Below are 17,851 nucleotides of genomic sequence, written 5' to 3'. Positions count from 1 at the left end.
GAAGGAACGGGGATGGAGCATCTCTGTTAGAGTTAGACACCCAAGTGCCCTCCTTCTCTTACTTATTTTTCATCATTAGGGAATGGCGGGAAACGTTTGTTTGCTTGTTTGTTTATTTCTGCCGTTTTTGTTTTATTTTATTACTTCCTCCCCAATAAAATGGGCTGATTAAACTCATACCTAACTGCCCTTTCCTCCTCTCCCTCCTCCTTTTTTTTTCTTTTGCGTCGGGGCCCTTTTTTTGTATGCGCCTGCATTCCTGCTCTTTGGGAGTACCGGTTACTTCGTATGCTCCTGCCACCTCCATTTTCGTGTCAGTCCCTTTCCTAGGCAAGATTGATGGAGGACGTGTCCACGTTGCCTGTGAACGTTGGGGCTGCGACGCATGTGGCGACGCCATTCCCTATTGGCTGTATGCCCATCACCTCAGATGAGCTGTCGTCTCTCCTCGTTTCCTCGCGAAGCAGCAATGTGAACACGCATCCGCCCCCAAGTACCGCAAGGGACATTAAGAAGGCCATGGAAAAGTTCCAGCCCTTTCACCCAGTACATCTGAACACATTCCTTCAGGGCTATTTGTCGGGTCGCGCGCACGTGACTGAAGAGGCTCTTTCTAACATTCGTCAACTCTCCCTCAGCGCCGACCGCCAATGGCTTTATCAGTGTCAGCTGCTCGCGTTGCAGCAGCTACTGTGCGAGTTGGAGTGGCGCTGCAGCGGTGTGGTGCCCGAGATGAAACCTGGGGATTCACTGCTACTGCCCCAACTGCGACAAGGCCTTGCGGAGTATCAAGGCAAGGTGCCGCGCATCACTGTCAGCAACTGCCACTTCCTGTTTGTGGGAGACGCGAATGTGGGGAGCCAAGGGCAAGGTAAACGTGAGTTTTCCGCGGAGATTTCGCTGAAAAACGACGGTGACTCAAACTGTTTTGTTAAGGTAAGTGAAGTGCACACGTTTATTGATGGTGAGTCGGTTCCAGGTGACTACCTTGGCTGCGCATGTGTGAAGGAGCGAACTCTTTGTGGTGGTGAGGCCATCACGTTTCACCTTGCCTTGAAACCAATTCCAAGGCACTGTATGTCGTTGTTTGAAGCAGTCGCTGTGCTTAGTATCAACACGTATGTGAAGGTGTTTGTAACGTTTACCGTCGTGTCGGAAAAACAAAGACCATTTGGCACAGGCCTCCCTCAGTGCCTCCCCATCATCGTACAATATTCACCTGTCGGCGTTTACACATGCCCCCTTGTCTTGCAGCTACTAAAGCATCAGTTTATTCGTCAACAAGGACTTACAAGCAAAACCGTAGCTCGCTTGTTGGTAGGGAAGTCTAGGAATTTCACCACTTACAACCGTGAGGTCATGCGGGAGGCGACGCGGGTGAAGGAAATATTGGAGGAAGAGCTAGACTTCGCCGAGGTGCTGGCAACATATCGTTCCTCGTTACCACAAAACAGTTGGGGAAACACAGAACTACCGCACTCCTGCGCACAGCCTGCAGGTTACCCTCCTGGTGGTGTCTTACCGACAGCTGTTGCCGCCGTTAGTCTTATGTCCTGCTTCCCAAATGCTGCGACGCGACTCCCCGCAGCTCTCACGAACGCCCAACCCGATGTTTTGATGGGTCTAATATTGATATGGCTAGCTGAATTAGAAGCGACCACGTTTGAAGCCTCGTTGTTCACCTGTGACCCTATGACCTATCTGGGAATGCTTCCTCCACATTTGCGTGGTGTGATCTTTTGGATTGTTGATCTCTGCGGGGGACTGCTTCTTCACCAGAGTATGAATGAGGTGTCGGTGCGGCACCTTGCACTGACATTTGCTGCGGTGTTGATGCGCAAAAAACGTATGCCAGATGAAGGCAGTGCTGATATTGTTTTTATGGAAACAGTTCTTTATCGACGTTTGGGGGAACCTTGGGCCGATACCATGCTTGCCAATGTTGCGCTTCATCAGGCCGCTGCCAACGCATTTGTGCACTGGATTACTGTTTACAGTGTCTCTTACAAGGAGTACTCTTCTCATTGAGGTGATGACGCCAAGGAGTTTTTGCTTTTGTTTTCTTATCATTTGGTTCGTTTTGCTGTTTTACTTTTCCCCCCTTTGTTATATCTCTTGCTGGTGGGCCACGTTGTCTGATTCATCTGTCCTTTTTTTTCTTTTTTTTGTTGTTGCTTGTGGGGCGTAGTTCTGAGGCCTGCGCAGGATTGTTGAGGAGCCTTGGTGCCCACGTCTCAGATGGAGCCGCAGAAAGAGGAGCAGGTGGCGGGGGTCCATCCACTAGCCCGCTGGCTTGCAGGGCTTTTTGCTCCCATGTCACTTCGGGACCAGAGAATGGCGACGAGGAGGGTGACAAGAATTTTTTGTGTTTGTTTTTTCTTTTCGTTGCTTGCCGGATGCTTGCTGGAGAAGGTTTGCCTGCTCTTCTACGGCGTGGGTGTGGGCTGCGTCGTGTCCCTCATCTTGTTTGTTCCTAACTGGTATCAGCAGGAGGACACGGAGCAGCGGTGGTGCGATGAGGCTGAGGTAAAAGAATACTATCGAGCCCGCCAGCAGCTCTTGGATGAAATTGCGAAGGCTGACACGGAAGAGGAGTTGCAGGCGCATACGAAGGAGGAGGTGAAGGACGACGATGCCGATACGAGGCGGGCGGCAGGGAAATGAGGGGAAACGAAAATGGCGGTGTAGGGCAAGATGGGCCACACAAGTAGTGGGTCGTACTTGTCTGGCCAGATGTGCTTACTGTGCTGGACATTTTGTTTCCTTCAATTTTTTTTTTTTAGTCAGCGTACCTGCTGCGTCTGATTTTTCTTGCGGTTACCTCCATTTTCTTCTCTTCTTGTCTCCACGTTTGCGCCACAATACACAGCCTGGGGTCTCACCTTACTGATGAGACGATGGACAGAAGACTCGGATAGTGACTGGGATGCAGTGGGGGATGAAAACCCGCTCTTGCCGTCGGGCGGCCTTTGCGGGGGCCGCAGTACTGGCCTTGGAGCCACCGCACCGGGAAGGACATCAACGCCAAAGGCACACCCACCATCACCGCGGGCGACCACCACCACCACAGTGCTACCATTAGAAAGTTGCCGTATTGGTGCCTCCATGCCGCGAGAGGAAGGCGGCATCTCTGCAGCCTTCAACTCTTCTGAGAGTAAGCCAGAAAAGATGTGTGTTGCGATGGAGTGTGGTGATGTGTATTCTGGAGAGGTAAAGATGGACCGAGGAACAATGGTTCCGCACGGCCATGGAACACTTGAGTCGCCATCAGGCAAGCACTGCTACGTTGGAGGATTTGTCAGTCGTCGACGTGACGGGGATGGAAAGTTAACGACAGAGCGCTACGTGCTTTGGTCCAAATGGAAGATGAACCGTCCAGATTTGACGAGCCCCGCTCGCATTGACTACCTCGACGGCAGCAAATACGGTGGCTACTTTGCGTTCCGGCAGAATAACGCGGCGGCGTTGCATTCTTTTCGGGGCTCAAAAACACGCCTGTCAAACTTCTCGACTTGGGTGCAAACGAACACGCCGGTGCGCGAGCGATGGGGAGAGTTTGTTGGAGTCAACGGCGACCGTTACTTTGGCCAGTGGGAGAACGATTTGCCGTCGGGGTTTGGTTGTCTGGTGACGTCTGGCGGTGATCGCTATGTGGGCCTATTTGAGGAAGGTAAATTTCACGACACGGGGACACTATTTTCTCTCTCCTACGGGGGACAAAATGCCTGCAGCTCCCTCCTGGACGGGGCGAATTTTGTACTCTCGCGCGAGTCGTATTTGAGGCAGGCTACTGATGTGGGGGCGGACACTGACACGGACGACGATGAGGACGATGCCACGTTAGATGCAACGATGGCAATGAAAGGCCATGAGAAAGAAAGGTGGGGCGGTGTCATTTTTGATGGTGGGTGGGAACGGGGTCGTTTTGTGGGTGAGGGGTACGTGACGCTTCCGTGCGGATCAAGGATTCTTGCTGCATGGAAGAGTTCGACGTATCCCACGAACGGTCGTGTGTTTCTTGGCTCTTTCTACAACCGTACCCAGGCTGGCATGAATGCGCGGGGTTGGTTTCAATGTTTTCATTGGGAACCGCTGCTCTGTGGCACCTCTGAGGAGTTACGGGCAGAGGAGTACGATTCCTGCGCTCCATATCGTGAGCGACTTCATGGGGCAACGACACAGGAAGAGGTGCAGGCAGTACTTGCAGATTTTTGTGGCAGTCAGGGGGCCGTGCGAAACGCATTGAAGCTATTCCGCCGTTGTTTTTATTTTTTTTATGGGACCTGCGGGAAAGGCAGCGAAATCAGCGCCGGGTTGGGTTCGAATAGACTTGGCTGGTGTTATCTACGCAACACCTACGGGGGCTGCATTCACCGACGAAAGGGACGCCCCATAGTAGTGGGCGACGTGGACTTGGCAATGACTGACATTATTTCCTTTGTCGGCTCTGTCGAACGCTGGGTGGTGGCGATGCTGGGTGATGCCGCTGTGGCTGACAGTAGTTCTGAGATGTTTGTTGCGCGTAGGGTCTTGGATTACGTTCTTCGGGACACCCACGACGTCCTCCTGAACCTCTACCTGCATGCCTTCAAGGAGGAGGACGTTTCGCTGTCGGCCGCACTCGAGCGGCTGCGGGAGCGCACCACACAGGACGACATGGGCGTTGTTTTCGCCCGCCAGCAGAGTGAGGAGCAGCTCTTTGACCCATACGCGGACGCCATTCATGGCATTGAACAGCTGGAGCGGAACACGCACACATTCACTGGAAAGCTGCGAGTTTTGGCGCGGTGGTCGAGGGAGATCGATCTCGCCGCACGACTGGCACAAGTGACCCTTGACGACAAATCGTTTTTGCTTCTCCCGCGGGGCCACATGCATCTCGAATCAGGCTCCGCAGATGATCTTCTTCCCATTTACCAGTACGTTTTGATCAAGGCGCGGCTGCGTCACTTGTACGTCCACACCAAACTGCTGGTTGATTTGAGCAGTGAGGACATGTTTATGGAGTTCGCGTCTCCGGAGAATTTTTTTGTCACCACCCTGCACGCGTGCACCACAATGTTGGCGAGGCTGCATCCTCTGCTGCGTGACAAGGGGCAAATTTTGGTGCCCTCTTCTTTCTTCGAGTATCAACTCCGCTCAGCGGTTCGTTCCATCCATCGCATGGCTGCTTCCTTCGTGGATGTCTTCGTATCGCATACGGGGGAGGTGTGTGCCACGCAGGACGCGGATGAGTTGCGTGACATTGCCGTGGGGTACCTCAAGGCATGGCTTCCCGTGGCGTTGGATGCTCTCTCGACATGGAGGTGCGCGCACACGGAGAGTACCGGCCATACGATTTCAGTTTTGAGGTTGCTGCAGAGTACTACGGCAGGGAAACTGTCACACCTACGCGACAGTCAGTGCCCGCGCAGTGTGGCACTTTTTTGCTGGCACACCGCAGCGCACATTGTGTCCGTACTCAAATTGCGTCTCTGCATTGTAGCGGCGAACCAAACCAGTGACCCTGTCGGTGTGTTGTTGGTGGAGTCGGACACCGCGCTATTTCTGGAGCGGTACTACCACCTTTACAATCAGCGGAAGAAGACTAGCGGGACGGATGCCGACGATGCTGTTGTGTTGCTTATGCAGGAACCGATACGCCCCTCTTTTTTACACTTTGCCGCTTCTGTGTTGTTGGATGCGTTGTGATATAATTATATATATATATATATATCCATCTGTTTGCCTCTTTATGAGCATCAACAGCAGAAACCACAAGGACACGAGGGAGAAGAGCAGAAACGGGGTAACTGTCCCACTAGTAAAGCACTACGCCCATAGGGAGCGTCTGTGGTGTAGAAGTCCTTTGCTGCAGAATCTCTTTTTGATTGTTCAATGAAACTCTTTGCTTATGTGTGTATTTTTTCTTGCCTCCTTTTTTATTTGTATTGCTGTGTTTTAAGCTGAGGAAGATAGAAGCATTTGCATACACACACGCACAACTATTCGTGTGTACATTATCACACACATATCTCTGTGCTTATATAGATATATAATCGGCTCCACGCAAGCTTCAGAGTGTATCATATTTCTTACATATATTTCTGAGCTCCAAGGGGGTGGGGAAAGGGGAGAAAATGTTTTTGAAGTTCTTCAGGAAGGACAAGAAGGATAAGGAAAAAGAAAAAGAAAAGGAAAGGGAGAAGGAGAAGGATGGGGAACGTCTGCGCGATAAGGTCAACGAGAAGAGGGGTGTCAATAACAACCACGGTAGTACAGCGACAGCAAGGCAAGACAAGGTGACAAAAGATGATTTTGAGAGTTTGGATGTTCTGGGGAAAGGCTCTTTTGCCTACGTGGTTCTTGTGCGTCGCGTGGGCACGAATGACTACTACGCCATGAAAGTAGTAAATAAGCAGGGACTGCTCGATCACAACCGATATCGCGATGTATTTATTGAGCGCAATGTATTGTCACGTCTCACTCACCCGTATCTGCTAAAACTGTACTGGACATTTCAGTCGGAGCATAAGTTGTTCTTTGTCATGGAATATATGCCTGGGGGCGACCTTGACAAGTATATGAACAACCTTCCCTCAAAGCAGCTTGACATTTTTACGGCGAAGCTTTACGGGGCCGAAATTCTTTTTGCGTTATTATGCCTGCATGAACACAGTGTCATCTATCGCGATTTGAAGCCGGAGAACATTCTTTTATCAGGGGATGGGCACTGCGTGTTGGCTGACTTTGGTCTTTCGAAGGATTTCTACAACCCAAAGCAGGGTGGGGACGCAGCCGCTAACGACATGCGAGCGAATTCTTTTGTTGGTTCACCTTTTTATGTTGCGCCGGATGTACTGAAACAGAGTGAGTACACCAGCGCCGTAGATTTCTGGTCGTTTGGTATCCTGCTGTACCGTATGATTTGCGGCCGAACGCCATTTAATGGAAAGAGCATGCGAGAGGTCTTTGACAATATTCTTTACTCGGATCTGCGTTTCCCCAGCAGTGTTCAGATTCCTGCGGAGGCGAAGGACTTGATTGGCCGACTTCTCGTAAAGGACGCCAACCGCCGCATCAAGGCCCCAGAGATTAAGGCCCACCCCTTTTGGACCGGCCTCAACCTCGACGATGTGATGGAGATGAAGGTGAAGCCGCCAAAGTGGACGCCGATCCCGTCGGCGGCGCAACTGATGGCGGAGAGGGCGAATGCGGGGGGCGCTGCCGCCTCAGCTGAGAGCTCCGGACACGTTGTTAATACGCCTGCGCAGTCATCACAACTGAACACGCGGCAGCAGCAGCTTTTTACAGGGTTTTCATGCACTGCGGATAATCACTTGAATAAGAGTTAGTTTTTTTTTTCCTGCCTGTTCTCTACCCTCTACAGGGGGGGAGTATGCGCGGGACGGCATTCAACGACAGCGAAAACACGAGAGAAGCGATGATTGAAGACGACGAGCCATCATCATCGCCATCACCAGCCCCACAAAATATGCGAAGGAGGAAATGGAGGAGGAGGAGTAGGAGGACAAAGGGGAAACAAAAAGGAAAAAAAAAAAAAGTGGAAGTATTCTTTTTTCTTTATATGCGTTTCTGAGGAAAGGAAGCCAATTTTCCTTTTCAATATGTTTTTTATGGCTGTTCCTTCCCTTTTTTTTGTTCTTTTTTATTGTTGTTAGCTGCTGAAGCACCGTCAGATGGCATTCCTTGGGCGAGGGGGAGTGAGGTGTGCGTGTGTGTGCAATAAATGTCACATGTATTGGATATATGTATGAAACTGTGCACCGCGACCCTTTAAAAAAGAAAAAAAAACATTTTTCTGTGAGTGTGTGTGGCTCTTTTTTTTTATCCCAGCAATTTTCTGCTGTACAGCTCGTGGGAGCTACACGCCGCACTGAAACGTGTTGCCGCGCCTCATGTGGCCCCATTTTTTGTTTTGTTTTTGTAGCAGGTCGTTGAAAGAGGTGAGTCCAGTCTCGTGGTTCCTCGTCCTCCTCCTTCCCTGTTTTTTTTTGCTTTTTTTTTCTCTGTCAGTGTCTTTGTCTACCTGCTTCCCGTCCGTCCGTCTTTCCATCTGTCTTCCTTTCAACCTCACAGCGGTCCCCCTGCAAGGGACAACAAATACCTCCATGACGACTTTTATTACCAAAATGAGGCTCCGAGGACCCGCGTCCGGTCGTCTGCAGAGAAGCGTAGCCTTGCTGTGGATGTGCATTTTTGTTGTTGTAATAGTTTGTTTCTGTTTGTGTGAGAGCCCTTTTTTCTCTCTCATTGTGTGTGTGTGTGTGGTTAAAACTCTCTTTTTTGGCTGGTGACCTGTGCCGCGACGCTCCGTGCCGTTTTTTGTTTTTCCATGTGCTATTGCAACTTGAGTGATAAAAGGGAAGGATTTCCTTCAAGCCCCAACACCCACCACCAGGTGCACCTCGGGGTGCCGCTGCGATTTGTTTCTATGCGTCGGCGGGCAAACAAACTATTGTGCGAGGAGAGGAGGGGGGCGAGGGGCACATCCGTCGGGGCCGAAGAGACGTCATCGTCGTCCATTGGTGAGAAAAGATTGGCTGCGCCCATCACTGAGGTGGCATTGGAAGAAACTCGGCGTCACGGTGGCTCTGCCGGCGTCCTCGACCCTCTCCTCTTTTTTTTGCTGAGGCTCCAACGGTTGCAGCTGTCTTTAGTTCACGCATTGGAGTCACTGGGTGTGCGGAGCGATCAGTTAGGGCCCTACGGTTGCGCATGCGCTGATGGCGAAGCTGCCGATATACCGGGGACTACCGTGGGGGATGACAATTTGCCGTTGAACACTCTAAACCCACTGGATCGTTATATAATTGCACACAAACACAGAGATGCCTGTGCTCTGAAGACCGGGGATGAGTTGTGCAGTCTTACGCAAGAGACTCAGGCAACTTCCCTTGACGCTATTCTTCGATGGGTTGATGCCAGATCTCCCTGCGATGCCACTCAGGATGTGGCCTTCTCGCGCAGTACTTTGATTGCTTCTCTTACTGCCACGATGGATGCTCCGCTTGCTGCAACTTCCAGTCCTACTGCGAATAATAATAACGTAGCTGTACAGCCACCTAACAGAAAACGGAAGCGCTCTTTAGAGAAGCTTGAGGTTAATAACATCGGATTTCGCAATCATTGGCGGCACTACGTTACCCAGCTTAGAACGGCATACAAGTTGGAGCTTGCAGTAGTCAAAAAAGCATGTGCCGTAGATATTGGCAAGGGACTTTCTTCTTGTGCAAAGTGGGGAAAAATCGACAGGGGCCAAGCTGCAGCCCTCACAACTCCTGCTGCAGTCTGTCTTGAAAGGAACTACGAGGAGCTGACCCTGGCTAAAGACGCCTTGGCGGACTGTCAAAGGGACGTCACGGAGCTCTTCTCTTCAATAGAGAGTGCCATAGATGAGTATGCGGAGCAGACACGGAAAGTTGCCGAGTACGAGGATTATTTTTGGTCCAATGTAAGACTTGCCAAATGTGAGTGCAAGGCCTTGCTGGAACTAAGCCGTCGCATAAGGTCTCTTGCTGGGTCATCATAGCTTGTATGTGTGTTTATGTATTGCGATACCGGTCGCTCCCATTGCTTCCTGTGCGGAGGTATTCTGTGCGTATGGCTCATTCATTATCTGCTTTTATGAATCCTGACGTCTGTCTACATATATATATGATTTATTTTTCTTATTGTTATTGCTGTTTGGATGCATATTGCTTTTATGGACTGTTTCTCTCTTTTCATCTTGATGCGCACGAGTAGTGGGGTGGGGATGGTCCAGACTAACAGAAAGAAGGAGGAGGTGCGTGCCGAGAGGTTGCGGAAATTCCCACAGACCGAGAGACTACGAAAGAATGCGCTAATAAAGAAGCGTGAGGGGCGGGTTCTCAATGCGGCGGAAAAACACGCGATGAAGATGACCTCCGAGTACGGGGAGATCGTTCGTCTATGGGAGGTGTTGCGAGTGTCGACTGATCCCGCAGCGAAGGATGAGATGACCAAAAGCGTGGGAGAGAGAAAGGCGGAGCGGTACGAACACAAGTATCCAACGGTGGATCTCCTCCTGAAGCTTATTGAGCCAAAGTTCGCCATCTATGCGAAGACACCTCGGGTGAGTCGTGTCATACAGTCGATGATTAAATACGCCTCGTTGACGCAGCTGGAGCGTCTCCTCGCGCTGGTTTCAGAGTCTTTTGTGGATCATGCAACCGACGCCTACGGCCATTTTGTGGTGATCGCGTTGATCCGTCACGCCCCACATAGCTTTCTCGACAAGTTGCTCACACTCATCATTCCGGCGGTACCGACGCTGGTGTCGCATCGCTTTGGCGTCGAGGTTCTTCATGCGGCATACAGCAACCGTCTCTGTACCTCTACCAATCGCCATATTCTTATCCTAGCAGCCCTGAAAGACAACGTTGCCGTAATGAAGCGGTGGAAAGGGTACCCTGTTTTGGAGGATGTGCTGCAGCAAGAAGTGGCGCAGCAGAAGCGTCTGCTTTCTAGACTTTTTGAGCTGTGTGACAAGCTTGTCTCGCAGAAGGGTGCTGCCAACTACCCTTTTGCACAACGCTTGGTTGCTGCCTACCTCAAGCGTGGGAGAAAGGATGAAGTGGCCGAGTTGTGCGATACGCTTCGGCCGCATTTGGCGGCTTTGTGCACCACACGCGAGGGGGCTCCGATTGTGACGACTGTCTTCTCTCTCATTGAGCCCAAAAAACGCAAGGAAGTGCTGCGTGCTCTCTCCGAGAACCTTGGCAGCTTTGCGGTAGACAAGTACGGTGCACCCGCTGTCGCACGCCTCTTTGACCTCGTCTACGACGTTCAATTGCTACGCAAGTACGTCGTAAACGACTTGGAGGCACACCTCACGCAAGTTATCAACAGCCCCTTTGGGCATCAGATCGTACTGCACCTTCTCACGCCGCATTTGGAACGAAAGAATAAATTTCTTCTTCCTAACTGGTTCCAACACAACTTGTTTTCGATAGAGAACAAGGAATGGAATCGTCACACATGGCTCACGCATGAGTACGAGGAAGAGACAGTGGAGATATGCTCCAAGCATGCCATGACAACTCATCTATTGGTGTTGCCTTCCATTGTGAGAAAATTCATTGAAGTTGTCTCTGACCCCGAGAGAGGATCCGCGCTGAACAAGCACTACGCTGGACTAATTTCACGAGAGGTGCTGCTTGTCAATGAGGCGGTGGATGACTACAGAGCGGCACTCCAGCTATCAAAGGAGGATATACAACTGCTCACACGGTTGACACCTGCAATGGAGCAGAAGAAACGGTTACGTGACGATGACGACGATTGCGTGGCCCGTGAACCCTCACCAGGGTGCACCGAAAAAGCCAAGCAGGCTGACAAACCTACAGGCGCAGTAAAAAAGCGTGTTGGTTCTCGGGTGGCACAGGAAGACCACAGAAACACCTTGACCTGCGAGAAGAAGCTAAAGTCTGCGAAAAAGAGTACCAAATTGGGAAAAGGCAGCACGAAGGCAGGGCACACAAGGTAGCGGTGTGGACCTATTTTTCTACGGCGCTCTTTTCAAAAAAGCAGCGCTGCAAAGCATGCACGGGCTCCACCCCACGCCGAGAACATTAACAACAACAAAAAACAACAGCAAAAACGAAGATTGCTACGAAAGGAAGGAAAAGTACAAACATATAATATGGGACACTACGAAGGAACGAAAGAATGGGTGAAGGATACCGAGCAGGGGCAGAGCAGCGTTTAATAGCCGAGTAATTCTGTTACCTTATTTGAGCCTTTTGTTCATCGATTCGGTGGTGGTGTATCTATTTTGGTGTCGCAGAAGTCCCTAATCTCCCTTTTTTTTGTTTTGCAGTATTTTATTTTTGCTTCTTTTTCCACCTTTTTATTCTTCTCTCGAAGGCAGGGGGCGAATAGGAGGGAGAACTCCGTCTTAACCTTTTTTCGGCAAGTGTTTTGGGTGAGGCGGCGGAACTTGTCTGGCTGCAGTGAATGCTGCTTGTCGGATGGTGATGACAATTGTCCTTGGGCGTGGAGTTTATGCAACATGGACAAACGAAAAGGGAGATGACTTTGCTTCCCGCGGCTGTAGCGAGAACAGTGGGGTGAGGCTAAGCTGCTTGGCAGCCGAGGTTTTGTCTGTTGCGCATGGGTGGCGAGCTGTCTGACTACTGTTACCACATGAACGTTGGCTTGTGGGTATGCGTAAGGAGGGGGAAGGACGCATTCAAATCACTCACAATTCTCTGAAGAAGGTGCGTGCATGTGAGAGGGAGATGAAACTCACCTTCACGTTTTTTTTGTTTTCTTCTTTTTTTTTTTTAGTTGTTGTGCGCGTATGTGCATTTCTTGCTGGTTGCGCCTGCTTTTTTGCTTGGCTTCGGAGAGAGGTCGGTTTTTGGCTTTGCCTGGCATTCACTAGTGCACCGATGAAAAGCTGGAGAGGAGCTGATATCTTCTGTCTGCGTGTTTTTTCTTCTTCCTGCAAAACGTAGTTCTTTGCTAGTACGTTTATTACAGGAGCAAAATGCCTCGTTCACCTTCTGGTTCTCGCGGCAGGACTGATGCTGTCGCAGCTGGCGACGAACTCAATTTGCCCCCACCGGACATGGCGGCTGTGCGGGAGCTCATTGAAAAGGCGAAGGCGAGGGCGCGGACAATCGCCACACAGGGGAAGACCGAAAAGGGAGGGAGTAAGTCTGCTGGTTATTCTCGGGACGCGTCATGGTCTAATACCAATTCGCTGAACGAAAAGTGTGGTCTCAGCTCTCCACGTTTGGTGGACTTTGTATGGGCTTTTGTTGCAACCTTCATTACGGTGTACTTGACTGTGGGAGGGTACTTGCTGTACCGCCGGACTGTAGAGAATGCTCGAGGCCTTGTGTAGAGTTTGTGGTGGGGCTGCCTAGATCTTGAGCCCCCATCAAACAGATTATGTGCATGTTAGCTCGTTCCGCCTGAATTTTGATGCGTTGTTGTTTTGTTTGTGTGCTTGTGTGTTTGTTTCTCGTTTTTTTTTTCCTTATTTGAGCCAACGTTTTCTGGGACTTCCTTAACGCTTTTTTCGATAGACTTTTTTTTTTCATTCTCTTCCTCTCTATCTCTATCCCTGTCTCTTTTTTCTTTTTGCGCTGCTTTGCACACCAGAAGTCACACTGTGGATTCAGATAATTCAAAGCATGGTGCAGCGGACAGTGAAGCCCGACGGCCAAGGGATTTGGGCAAAGTGTTTTGGGAACGCGGAGGTGTTGTATTCCCGATCGACAACGGACCGATTGACAGATTTTTCCGGGACGTTTCTTGTGGCCTGTTTTGCCGTTTATTTCACGGTGGGGGGATACCTGCTATACCGCGAGGCTGCCTTGTCGACAGCCTAGAGAAGTGTGCTAAGAGATAGGGCTGGGCTGCCGATCGATATTATTGGCCGCAGGGAATTGGACGGGGCTGAGTTAGTGTTTGTCTGTGTGTGTGTATGTCTTTTTTTGGCTATGGCCACGGTGTAGCATGCGTTTTTTTTTTGCTTATTTTTGCTTGGTTTCAGCGTGTACCCGCAAGACCAGACAAATCTCTAACTATTAAAATCCGTAGAGCGAGAAGGACTGCAGAAGCGTATTTGTCCCCTGCAGTTTACAGCACGTGATGCCTCACGCACGACCTCATCTGTTAAGCTTTGCTTGTGACATTGCACTTTGCATTTTTTACTCACATACATAAATGGGAAAATTTGTTGCCATTAAGCAGCTGTGTTTGTCTTGTTGTTGTTGTTTTTTTTTTAGACGGAAGTGTCGTTTGTTGAGTTTGCTGGCTATCAAGGCGTTGTGACTTTCAAGTCATCATCATGGAGGGGGGTACTCATTTTTGTTTTATTTACTGCGTGTGTGAGTGTGTTCCGTCCGTCTCCTTTGGGCGAGGTAACAGCACCACACAGCTTTCGACAACTTTGCGCGGTCATGGTCAACACGGCCACACAGCCCGGTACAAAGTTATCTGAAACGGAACTTGTCTCGTTTGAGGGGAGTTATCGGCACGACGGACAGCGGTGCCCCTGTCTTTTCAAACGGTGAAGGGAGTTTCTTTAGCGAGAGCATATGCCACCTCAGCTCTTAAGCGTATTGAGGTTGCAACACCTACGACGGCTATTGGTAATTATGATGCGCTGGAATACAAATGGTTGTGCTTGAAGTTTGTGCGCCGTTACCTTGCTATGAGCAGAGGCCTATGATTTTCTTCGGTACTCGTGGCGGAGGATTTATGGGAGGCCTGTGAGGTTGTCACCATCATGCCAAGTGGGGCACTGGCGCCTGTGGAACGTGAGAAATACGGCGAAATCACAAAAAATGCCATCTGTTGGAAATTTGCTGATATGCAGTCGCACTGAGGGAAATCACCGTACGGGTATGTTGCGGTTGTTACCTATGTCTCCGAAAAACGGGTTTGTGTTTCAGAGCAGAACTACGAGTTTTGGTGCTGGCATTGTGGCGGAAAAAAATTTACTCGTTGATTTCACTGTGAGAGAAGCGAAAACGGGGTGGCCGAATTTGTTGGTGAATCGCGCTTGCTGGGCTGTACAACTATATAAGCACCCTCGTACGACTTTTCTTTCGGTGATATGCCGGGCAAACATCGGCATTTCCTTAGTCGTGGTCATATTGTTTGACGGCATGTGGAGGGAAAGGATTTGTTGCCTTGGTTGTGTCCCTCGGAGCGCTGTGATTTTTTTTTTTTTCTGAAGCGGTTGCTCACCATTAATGGGTACACGGGAGAGGATGCCGTGGAAAGAGAGAACAACATCTCGGACGGATTTTATCTGATGGATTATGATATGTGGTGCCGTTTTTGGTATGCCACCAGTACTTTGCATGATATTGCCATGGAGGCCACATCTCGTATTTTGAACGATTCCGGCTCACTTGCCCTCTTTCTTGGTTCAGTACTTTGGCGTTCCAAAGGAATTGCTTCCGCAGCTTTGCCGGTCCTTTGAGGCGATCCCACCCATGTGTAGTTATTTTGACTTTGGCTATAATGACGAATAGATTTTCACACTTTGATACAAAACTCTGATTTTTCGGCGGTCATGCTGAAATGCGGTGAAACACAAGATGTCGCACTGCTATGGCGTGGAGTTAGGCAATTCCACTGGATCTTTTCTGTACGTCAATATTGTAAACTACTTTAAGTGTTTACACCAAAACAGGGTTTTCTGTCCTTCCCACAAACCCGTTTATTTTGTAGTTGCTAATAATGGTGAGGATAGATATACGGCGTTGGACGCAATGAATGCTGCTGAGTCTGCGGGTTTTAGGACGAAGTCAAGTGAAAAGTTGTCGAATTTTCGTTTCGGGAGTGCCACTGGCGGGGTGGACTGGGCTTCTTTACCAGCGGAGGATCGGTCCATCCTGGACTGTGAGAATGGATGGGGAGGTTCTGCTGGTTTGGAAAACGTGGGCATGAGATACGGTGCTGCACCAGTACACCGCGTAGCGTTTCCAGGAGCTGTCTGACACATCAATTAAGTCTACGTTGCGTGATATCCTCTTAAATGAACACACACGTTTTGGAGCCTCTTTGAAGGGCTCTAACGGGGCAGCAGGGTCATCCTTTCCTTCATGTATACCTCCGCCCCCAATCATCCCAGCATGGTGCCTGCAAGTTTTCAACTCACAGAAGAAATTATGTCAGCTTCGTGTCTGACAAAACCCATCAATGGCCGTGCTGGACAAAATATGACCAAGCGCAACAAGGAGGAGGATGGGGATGCCATTGCCGCAGTGCCTCAAGCCGTGGCGGCGCCGGTTCTTGGGAAGTCCACTTCAATGGTTTTGTTTGATGACGCATCTGCTGACAAACTTGGCACGTGGTTTGACGATGTAAATGAAGCCTTAGCGAGGTGTTTTTTTTTTTTGGCTCTGCTGTTGTTTGCCGGGGACGTACTTTTCTCGCGTGGTACGAGCAGAAGTACTTTCCTATATTTCGTGGCTGGAGTGTGAGAGGGGGTAGGCTGACAGCATTGTCATCGGCGGGGATACTTCCAAGATTACAAAGCTTGCGAGCCTTGTTATATACCCTCCTATGTGGTGCGGGAACACATGTTTCTTGCATTCCACGCAGACAGACGCTACAAGTGGGGGAAATTTGAGTTTATTATTATTATTATTTGTATGTTATTTTTTTTTTTGTATTGCAGAGACGGAAGTGGGAGATGCAAACAACGACAACAGCCGAAGGATCTCTGAGGCATCAAAGGAAAGGGAAAAGGACAAGGAGGCGGAGGTGGAGGCGGAGCTGGGATTGGGGGATTCTAGCTAACAATAGAGTTTGCGAAGAACTATTTTTTTTCTTTTCCTTTTTATTTCATTACTCCATCGTATTTTGATTCAACCTCAACCTCAACCTCGAGCTCCGTGGCATCTAGGCATTCAACTCAGCCTACTTAAACCGCCACTCCCCCCTTGCTTGGCCTTTCAGCTTGATGGGCGATCAAGGTATACGTACAAATGTATGTTTGCCCCATAAAATCGACCAGACAACAACAATCTGAGGTTGATGGCGTGCTTTTTCCCGCATATTCTCACGGAAGCTGAGGGTGAAAGTTATAATTGTATACATGCGTACGGCGATGTATTTTACTTCACTTTTGTCAGTTTATAGTTTTAGCGGTGAAGGGGAGCATGCCCAGGTGCATCGAATGCAACTCTTTTGTTCAACGAATTGTTGAGCCGGAGACGGAGATGGTTGATAAGTGTGTAATGTGCGGGAAATGCTGCGACAAGTACTATGAATTTGCTGATGTTCAAAAGTGGCTTGATGTTGTTCTGTTGGAGAGGCGTGCCTGGATTCATGTGCTGTATAATCAGCGAGATATTTTTTTGTCGTTATTCCTTGCGGCAGTTGTTTGTTGCATGATAGAGGCCTATGTCGTGCGAATCACGTCTGTTTATGCCGACTTGAGAAAGAACAAGTTTCTTTTTTCAGCGACGGAGGAGAGAAATTTGAGTAGAGAGGATAGTCTGCAGCTTGTGATAAACCTTCGTTCAGACATATTGCCGCTCATGATGTACCCCGACACGTGGCCCACGCTATTCCTACATGCGTGTATGGAGTACTTCCTCTGCTTGGTTGCAGCTGTTTGGATTGGTGTTCAGTCACAGCATGGCGTTGCCTCCGGCCAGGAGGATGCGATGGCTACGTGGGCAACTTCTGTGAGTCTCACCTACACGGCGAAGCTTGGATATGTCGTGTTTTTGGTATGGCGCATTCCAATTCCTTTAGTTGTTGTTGTGGATTTCGTCTTTCTTCTCTGGATGGTGCGGGGATTCAGCATCACGGCCAGCAACCACCCCAGCCGGCTGCTGGGCATTGTTGCGGTTGCTGTACCTCTGCTTGCGCGAGTCCTTTTTCGTTACTTTACCGGGTGGGGCCCACAACTTATATTTTGATTTTCTTCTGCATGTTTGTGTGGCATTTAACGGGTTTCTTTGTGTGTTTGCTTGCTGCATTGTACTGCGATTTGTTTCCTCCTCTTTGGCCTGCGCCTTGCCGGCCGTCACAAGCTGCTTCCCTCCTCCTCTCGCTTTCCACACGACTGTCCTTTTTCTGTGTGAATGTATGCAACACACACACACAAGGAAGTTCAAACGGACAATTTTCTCAATGGAGGCGAAACTTGTTTGTTGCGCTCACCAAACCCAGACGCCTTCTTCGCAGCTCCCTGAGGCACTAAAAGTGGAGGGCAACACGCTGCAGTTCAGGTGCCCCCAACCCCTGAAGGATGCCGGATTTCCGGTGGCCGAGGCTTCCTTCAACGTCGATGCGGCATTTGACCGGCCTAATTCACGTACATTGTACCAAAGTTTGTTTTCCGCTG

General features: G+C 49.9%; 10 protein-coding genes across 10 annotated transcripts, besides 10 other annotated features; all 10 read left to right on the top strand.

Annotated features, from left to right (window-relative positions):
- Window positions 1–94: 94 nt before the first annotated feature.
- Window positions 95–118: a microsatellite.
- Window positions 119–339: 221 nt separating this feature from the next.
- On the top strand, window positions 340–2,028 carry TraAM80_00163 (uncharacterized protein; the record flags this gene model as incomplete). The annotated part of the gene is made up of 1 exon (XM_029377254.1): window positions 340–2,028. The coding sequence occupies one exon, from the start codon at window positions 340–342 to the stop codon at window positions 2,026–2,028; it is 1,689 nt and encodes a 562-aa protein (XP_029242850.1).
- A 210-nt stretch (window positions 2,029–2,238) lies between these two features.
- On the top strand, window positions 2,239–2,664 carry TraAM80_00162 (putative microsomal signal peptidase subunit; the record flags this gene model as incomplete). The annotated part of the gene is made up of 1 exon (XM_029377253.1): window positions 2,239–2,664. The coding sequence occupies one exon, from the start codon at window positions 2,239–2,241 to the stop codon at window positions 2,662–2,664; it is 426 nt and encodes a 141-aa protein (XP_029242849.1).
- Window positions 2,665–2,889: 225 nt separating this feature from the next.
- On the top strand, window positions 2,890–5,691 carry TraAM80_00161 (putative protein kinase; the record flags this gene model as incomplete). The annotated part of the gene is made up of 1 exon (XM_029377252.1): window positions 2,890–5,691. The coding sequence occupies one exon, from the start codon at window positions 2,890–2,892 to the stop codon at window positions 5,689–5,691; it is 2,802 nt and encodes a 933-aa protein (XP_029242848.1).
- A 428-nt stretch (window positions 5,692–6,119) lies between these two features.
- Window positions 6,120–7,334, top strand: TraAM80_00160 (putative rac serine-threonine kinase; the record flags this gene model as incomplete). Its single annotated transcript, XM_029377251.1, has 1 exon — window positions 6,120–7,334. One exon carries the CDS (start codon window positions 6,120–6,122, stop codon window positions 7,332–7,334), a length of 1,215 nt encoding a protein of 404 aa, XP_029242847.1.
- Window positions 7,335–7,480: 146 nt separating this feature from the next.
- Window positions 7,481–7,511: a microsatellite.
- Window positions 7,484–7,543: a microsatellite.
- A 444-nt stretch (window positions 7,544–7,987) lies between these two features.
- Window positions 7,988–8,027: a microsatellite.
- Window positions 8,009–8,062: a microsatellite.
- Window positions 8,063–8,335: 273 nt separating this feature from the next.
- Window positions 8,336–9,532, top strand: TraAM80_00159 (uncharacterized protein; the record flags this gene model as incomplete). The annotated part of the gene is made up of 1 exon (XM_029377250.1): window positions 8,336–9,532. The coding sequence occupies one exon, from the start codon at window positions 8,336–8,338 to the stop codon at window positions 9,530–9,532; it is 1,197 nt and encodes a 398-aa protein (XP_029242846.1).
- A 225-nt stretch (window positions 9,533–9,757) lies between these two features.
- TraAM80_00158 (pumilio protein 8) lies at window positions 9,758–11,509 on the top strand (the record flags this gene model as incomplete). Its single annotated transcript, XM_029377249.1, has 1 exon — window positions 9,758–11,509. The coding sequence occupies one exon, from the start codon at window positions 9,758–9,760 to the stop codon at window positions 11,507–11,509; it is 1,752 nt and encodes a 583-aa protein (XP_029242845.1).
- An 81-nt stretch (window positions 11,510–11,590) lies between these two features.
- Window positions 11,591–11,624: a microsatellite.
- A 657-nt stretch (window positions 11,625–12,281) lies between these two features.
- Window positions 12,282–12,310: a microsatellite.
- A 204-nt stretch (window positions 12,311–12,514) lies between these two features.
- On the top strand, window positions 12,515–12,874 carry TraAM80_00157 (uncharacterized protein; the record flags this gene model as incomplete). The annotated part of the gene is made up of 1 exon (XM_029377248.1): window positions 12,515–12,874. The coding sequence occupies one exon, from the start codon at window positions 12,515–12,517 to the stop codon at window positions 12,872–12,874; it is 360 nt and encodes a 119-aa protein (XP_029242844.1).
- An 85-nt stretch (window positions 12,875–12,959) lies between these two features.
- Window positions 12,960–13,016: a sequence feature (A-rich).
- A 423-nt stretch (window positions 13,017–13,439) lies between these two features.
- Window positions 13,440–13,463: a microsatellite.
- A 1,623-nt stretch (window positions 13,464–15,086) lies between these two features.
- Window positions 15,087–15,488, top strand: TraAM80_00156 (putative trypanothione synthetase; the record flags this gene model as incomplete). Its single annotated transcript, XM_029377247.1, has 1 exon — window positions 15,087–15,488. One exon carries the CDS (start codon window positions 15,087–15,089, stop codon window positions 15,486–15,488), a length of 402 nt encoding a protein of 133 aa, XP_029242843.1.
- Window positions 15,489–15,623: 135 nt separating this feature from the next.
- Window positions 15,624–15,974, top strand: TraAM80_00155 (trypanothione synthetase; the record flags this gene model as incomplete). Its single annotated transcript, XM_029377246.1, has 1 exon — window positions 15,624–15,974. The coding sequence occupies one exon, from the start codon at window positions 15,624–15,626 to the stop codon at window positions 15,972–15,974; it is 351 nt and encodes a 116-aa protein (XP_029242842.1).
- Window positions 15,975–16,124: 150 nt separating this feature from the next.
- Window positions 16,125–16,162: a sequence feature (A-rich).
- Window positions 16,163–16,655: 493 nt separating this feature from the next.
- Window positions 16,656–17,423, top strand: TraAM80_00154 (protein ARV1; the record flags this gene model as incomplete). Its single annotated transcript, XM_029377245.1, has 1 exon — window positions 16,656–17,423. The coding sequence occupies one exon, from the start codon at window positions 16,656–16,658 to the stop codon at window positions 17,421–17,423; it is 768 nt and encodes a 255-aa protein (XP_029242841.1).
- Window positions 17,424–17,851: the final 428 nt, after the last annotated feature.

The sequence above is a fragment of the Trypanosoma rangeli genome (genome assembly GCF_003719475.1).
Source record: "Trypanosoma rangeli strain AM80 chromosome Unknown Tra_15.4_contig_00003, whole genome shotgun sequence".
NCBI lineage: Eukaryota > Euglenozoa > Kinetoplastea > Trypanosomatida > Trypanosomatidae > Trypanosoma > Trypanosoma rangeli.
The sequence above is the reverse complement of the archived record's forward strand: the minus strand, read 5'-3'. Positions and strand labels throughout refer to the sequence as shown.